Source organism: Chanodichthys erythropterus, chromosome 14 (genome assembly GCF_024489055.1).
Source record: "Chanodichthys erythropterus isolate Z2021 chromosome 14, ASM2448905v1, whole genome shotgun sequence".
Classification (NCBI taxonomy): domain Eukaryota; kingdom Metazoa; phylum Chordata; class Actinopteri; order Cypriniformes; family Xenocyprididae; genus Chanodichthys; species Chanodichthys erythropterus.
The window spans coordinates 15,383,357-15,389,694 of record NC_090234.1 but is presented as its reverse complement, the minus strand read 5'-3'; the positions used below and the strand labels follow the sequence as shown (position 1 = coordinate 15,389,694).

Sequence of the window (6,338 nt, the reverse complement as noted above, 5' to 3'; positions counted from 1 at the left end):
GATGTATGAGCTAAAACCCACATGAATTAAGACAAGAGACATTAACATTATGAAATAATGTACAGTCAGCCAATCACGATAGCAAAATCAGGACCTCAAGTGAGGCAGGTTTTACTGGTTTAATCAATAAATAAATAAATAAATGGGAAAAAAAAAATATTAATTTGAGTGTAAGAAAAAAGTGTGCAGACTGATAAAACACAACTCATACTATGATTTTACACAGCACAGCTATGTTGGAAATTAGTTTTCTGTGACAATTATACAGTTTAGTGGTCATATAATCAGAGATATATATTACATGGATCTCTGGAATAATTGATGCTGATCAGTTACGAATACAAAAGCATCAATGTTGCTGTAAGTTCTATTAAGAATCCTCAGGGGAATTAACTGTATAATAATAAATAAAATACAGGTAGATGTAATTAGTTTGATTTCTGTGAGACTGGGGCATTACAGTATTTAAAGGGGACCTTTTACAAGATGGTGTCTCTGGTGTCCCCATAATGTGTCTGTGAAGTTTCAGCTCAAAATCATATAATTTATTATAGCTTGTCAAATTTGCCCCTATTTGGGTGTGAGCAAAAACACACCTTTTTGTGTGTGTTCCTTTAAATGCAAATGAGCTGCTGCTCCCGCTCCCTTTCCAGAAGAGGGCGGAGCTTTAACAGCTCAACAACAACAAAACTGGAGAATCTCACGCAGCCAAAATGAGGATTGTCAGTAACGGTGTTCAGCCTTACATTGTTCAAACCGGAGTCGACACTGATGGAGAGACTCAGGAAGAAGTTACAACTTTTAGATGTTTCTGAATGGTTAGTGGATAAATTGATGTAGTTGCTGTGGAGTTGATTCAACTCATCCACTAGCATGTGCCGTCATGTTCATCTTTTGTGTTGAATTGACCCTCGTTTGTGAAGCAGTCCAGCTTAAAATGACGGCATGACAACAACACTCTACTACAACAACTCTTCCTCTTCTCTAAAGCAGCCCAACATTGCCACGCCCCCTTTGTTGTGTTTTCTCAGGGGCGGGGTTTATGTAAATTAAAGGGTTAATGATGTCACCAACCCGGAAAGAAGCTTGTTGTAGTCCTTAAACAGTGATTTCTGTAAAAGAAAATATCTCCCTTTGCATTGAACTTTGAGTGTCGTAACGATAAAGTTAAAAAAGTGAAATCATAATCAACCACCCCTTTTAACACTTGATACAAAATAAAGAATTTAGGAAGTATTTAAAAATAAGGACATGCATTGGAAAAGCTTCAGTTTATGATAAACATTTCTATAATCAATGCATAAATATGATGTGAATGTCAATGAAACATGACTGCCATCTATTCTAAATAGTTAAAGACACAAATATGATGATGTGAGGTTACAGAGAAAAGATCCTGTAGCATTTAATTTAATATTTGATTATCTAATGCAGTGACATTCAGGCATTTTAAGTGTCCAAATACTTGGAGCCACTGTATATCCTTCCTAAAAAAAAATAATATAGTGTAAAAGCCCCTGTATTGTGAATGGAGATATCAATTGATTTCTCACAAAAAGAAAGAAAGCTTTGCAGAGCACAAACATCACTTCCTGGAAACCTGACCGAACGTTTCTCATCCTGAAAGTACTTATGCAATTATTTGCTCATCCCTGTTATTATCAGGACAAAATCATGTTTGATTTTTCCCTTAAGTGACTTTTTGACTTGTTTGACCATTGCCCTATCTCTCTTTTTAAACAGGTTCACACTGCAAACACATTGATGCATTGAGATTAATGGATTGAAACTAACGTGTGTGTGGGTGTGTGTGTATGTGTGGATCATGCCACCTGGGCATCACTATATAAGACTCAGAACATCAGGCTGGGACTGTGAAATCGCACTGGGAGCCAAGAAGGAGAAACCAGCGAGACAACATCAAAATCGTTGAGTATATTTCTCCGTGACGACCCAAACGAAAATCAAGGTGAGCCCGAGAACTCTTTGGCACTGTACTATAACTTTACAGGTAAATGCGTGAATGGTTTTCTGAGTAGCTGTATGGTCTGCATCCTCAGGTAAGATGATGGTAAAGATCTACGCCTTCATTGGACTTTTACTTCTCATCTTGATCCAGACCAGCCTGCAGATTCCCATACAAGACACGGAAGAAAACGCCAGGTAAGAGCAACTAAGTTATTCTTAATTTTTTAATTTTTAAATGACCTCTACAGCTGAGATTTGTGATTGTTCCCTTTACAATCAAACAACCTGGGACACCTTTAACCTCAAAATAAATAAAAAAAAGGAACTGAAAGAAAATGAAGCATTTTTCTTGGACAATTAAATGTCATAAAAAAATTCAAATTTTGTTGTGAAATGTGCAATTGTATAGCTTCACATGGCAGCAAAATACAAACATTTTATGTGAAATGTGTTTATGTGTCATAAAAATGTCAAAATGAATGTATCAATTCTTTCTTTTGATTTTGGGGTAAAATGTGACCCAGGCATGCTCTTGATGGGTTTTCCTTTTTGGAGAATGACGTATTTGATATTGACTTTCAGCTTTATGTCTGAGGAGGACGCACTATTTAATGACCCAAGAGAAATTAACAACATGAAGAGACATTCAGAAGGCACCTTCTCAAACGATTACAGTAAATACCTGGAGACCAGGAGAGCACAAGACTTCGTTCAGTGGTTAATGAACTCCAAAAGGAGCGGGTGAGTTTATAAGCTCTTGCAAAATATTTAAGAAAAAAAAAAAAAAATTAAATTAAATGACATATCCAACTTTAACTATTTTCAGTTAGTCTTTTACATGACATCTCAATTGTCAAGCAAGAGAAGTTAAAATTATTCAATGTAATTAAGACATTAGTCATTGGAAATTAATTTAAATTAATTCCCACATGACAAGAATACAGCATTAGAATGTTTAAAAATGCCTCGTATTGAAATTAAAATTACCAAATGGTGATAATTTAAATTAAAGTACATTTACACTGTCATTCAAAAGTTTGGACTTGGTAAAAAAAAAAAAAAAAATGGTAACACTTAAAGATAGCGGTCCAATTCTCACTATAAACTAGCATGCATATTAGGATATTGGCTGTTTATTAGTACTTAAAGCAGATAATAATGCCTTATTCTGCATGACCATATTCTACATCCCTTAATCCTACCAATACCTAAACTTAACAACCACCTTACTAACTATTAATAAGCAGGAATTATGAGTTTATTGAGGCAAAATTCATAGTTAATAGTTAATATTAAGAATTGGAATCTAAAGTGTGACCAAAAAAATTATGTTTTTGAAAAAAGTGCTCATTTTATGCGCATTTATTTGATCAAAAATACAGTAAAATTGTGAAATATTACTACAATTTAAAATAAGTGTTTTCCATTTCATAAAATAGTAAAATGTAATTTATTTCTGTGATCAAAGCTGAATTTTCAGCATCATTACTCCAGTCTTCAGTGTCACATGATCCTTCAGAATTCATTCTAATATGAAACATATTATCAATGTTGAAAACAGTTGTGCTGCCTCATATTTTTGTGGAAACCGTGATACATTTTTTTCAGGATTATTTGATTAATAGAAAGTTCAAAAGAACAAAATTTATTTGAAATAGAAATCTTTTGTAACATTATAAATGTCTTTACTATACTGATCAATTTAATGTATCCTTGCTGAATAAAATTAATAATTTCCTTCTTTATAAAAAAAAAAAAAAAAACTTTTTGAACAGAAGTATAAATGGATATATATTCTAACTAAACATCCCTCTCCCCCAGAGTTCCAACACGACGCCACGCAGACGGCACATACACCAGTGATGTCAGCTCCTACCTGCAGGACCAGGCGGCAAAAGAGTTTGTGTCCTGGCTGAAAACAGGGAGAGGGCGACGCGAGTGAGGATTCTCCAGTACGATAAAAACTCACTGCTTAACTGTGATATTCGACGATACTCTGTTTTATAATGACTAGTGCTGTCAGTTTCATCGAATCATGCAAATAAATCTTTCTTCAAATGAAGCAGTTGGTGTTTTGGTTTTTGAGCGACTCTGTAAACCAATTTAAAAAATACAACCCAGAGTATGTTTAAAAAAAACTAAAGAAAACAGGTTCGGTTGAGTATAAAAGTGGATTGCACAGACTACATTGTGTTTTGTGTATTCAACTGTTGGCTTTTTGGCAGTTATTTCAGACTTGAAATTGAAAACCAAGCTTGTAAATTTTCTGTTCAGTCTGTCATGTTAATAATCTTGCATATTGTTTGGTAGTTTGGGACATTTTCTTTAGTTTTAATGATAAATTATTTTGCCCTGTTTTGGATTGGTATAGAAGCTTGTTTCTGCCACTAAATAAAAATGTAAAAATTGTGACTTTTTCTCTCACAATTCTGACTTTTTTTCTCAGAATTGCGAGATTTAAACTTGCAATTGCGAGTTATAGTCAGAATTGCATAATATTAAGTCAAAATTGAGTGATATGAAGTCAGATTTGCGAGTTATAAAGTCAGAATTGCGTGATAAAAAGTCAGAAGAATTGCGTGTTATGAAGTCAGAATTGCAAGATATAGTTGCAAATCTGAGAAATCTTTTTTCAATTCTGACTATATCATGCAAATCTGACTTTATATCATGCAATTCTGATTTTATAGCTCGCAATTGCAAGTTTAAATCTCGCAATTCTGATTTTATATCACAATTATGAGGAAAAAGTCAGAATTGTGAGATATAAACTCGCAACTGCAAGAAAAAAAAAGTCAGAATTGTGAGATAAAAAGTTGCAATTACCTTCTTTTTTTTATTATTCCATGGCAGAAACAAGCTTCCATAGATTGGCACCTGATGCTCAATGTAAAATATAAGCCCAGTGATAACATTTAGTTCACTTAAAAGGCAATAATAGAATGACACATTTATATCACTGTCCCTTTGAGAAAACATACAACATTGAGACTTCATGAACAGTTAAAACGCTATTTGTCAAAATGTCATGCAAGCAAAAGCTGCAAATCAAACACAATCCATGTGGGAAAGCAACTGCAATCAAACAGAATAACCATGTGTCAAATGGCTTCAATCGTTCTGTCAGTATAACAAACAGAATTCAGAGTTCATCGTAAGTCAAGCTTGAACTCCACTCAGGTACCTTTTCAAATGATCTTCCTCCGTAATCCCTGAGGAGAACTTACTTCAGCGCTCTAAACTGGCCCGATGTGTCACTTCTGCTTACCTTACCGTATCTAACATGACACTGACAGAAGATGGGAGTCACCAAAGCCTTGTGGAAATGTGTCAATTATCCAGCACTGTCAGGGACCCTGGAGCCGCACGTCTCCGGTCCTTCAGCATGGAGGAACTGGTGCCAGAGATGCAGTCCGTCCTGGGAGCAGGTCTCTCTCTGAGCTGTCAGCTGACGCTACAAACCATCTGTTCACCAAAAAAAAAACACAAAATATCAAGCCAACACACTCACTCCTTTTAAAAGAGGAGAACCTAAATATACTTAATACATGTAACACTGGTTGTTTGTCAAGACAAACTCTTGCCTGAACATTTAAAAACTCTTCAAGTTACACAGGACTGATGTACTTAAGTTGAAACTACTTTTATGATAATTATACGGTACATTTTTCATCAATTTTGAGCTTGACAGCCTCCTATTTGAAATTGTGTGTGTGTGTATAGCCAAACCTTTACTTGTGATGGCCAAATGTCCTCTTTTTTTATAGTGAAATATTATGACAACCATCTAATTAAGATTTTACTGGTCCTTACTAGTTAAAAAGGCTTATAAACCGCCAAAACATGTTTTTCTTTAAATATAGTGTTTTGCACGTTTCTGTGATTGGGGTAGGTTGGGTCAGGCCATAGAAAATGTACCCGATATAAAATCAATGGAAGTCTATTCAATGTCCTCACTAATATAGTGAAACAAACGTGTGAGATATTTATATATTAATATTATAAAGCGACAAGAATATTTTTGGTGCGCCAAAAAACCAAAATAACGACTTATTTAGTGATGGCTGATTTCAAAACACTGCTTCAGGAAGCTTCGGAGCGTTATGAATCAGCGTGTCGAATCAGCAGTTCGGAGTGCCAAAGTCACGTGATTTCAGCAGTTTGACATGTGATCCAAATAATGAATCACACTGATTCATAACGCTCCGAAGCTTCCTTTAGCAGTGTTTTGAAATCGGCAATCACTATATAAGTTTTTTTTTTTTTTTTTTGGCGCACCAAAAATATTCTCGTCGCTTTATAATATTAATATTGAATCACTGTACTCACATGAACTGATTTAAATATGTTTTTAGTACATTAATGGATCT

General features: G+C 34.6%; 1 protein-coding gene across 1 annotated transcript; it reads left to right on the top strand.

Annotated features, from left to right (window-relative positions):
• The first annotated feature begins 1,891 nt into the window (after nucleotides 1-1,891).
• Nucleotides 1,892-4,022, top strand: gcgb (glucagon b). The gene is made up of 4 exons (XM_067409957.1): nucleotides 1,892-1,969; nucleotides 2,061-2,163; nucleotides 2,551-2,709; nucleotides 3,790-4,022. The coding sequence occupies exons 2-4, from the start codon at nucleotides 2,066-2,068 to the stop codon at nucleotides 3,908-3,910; spliced, it is 378 nt and encodes a 125-aa protein (XP_067266058.1). The 5' UTR covers nucleotides 1,892-1,969; nucleotides 2,061-2,065; the 3' UTR covers nucleotides 3,911-4,022.
• Nucleotides 4,023-6,338: the final 2,316 nt, after the last annotated feature.

Coding starts and splice junctions, on each gene's coding strand:
- gcgb (XM_067409957.1), top strand. CDS start 2,066: ATGATGGTAAAGATCTACGCCTTCATTGGACTTTTACTTCTCATCTTG. Junction 2,164..2,550: donor GACACGGAAGAAAACGCCAG/GTAAGAGCAACT, acceptor ATTGACTTTCAG/CTTTATGTCTGAGGAGGACG. Junction 2,710..3,789: donor ATGAACTCCAAAAGGAGCGG/GTGAGTTTATAA, acceptor CCTCTCCCCCAG/AGTTCCAACACGACGCCACG.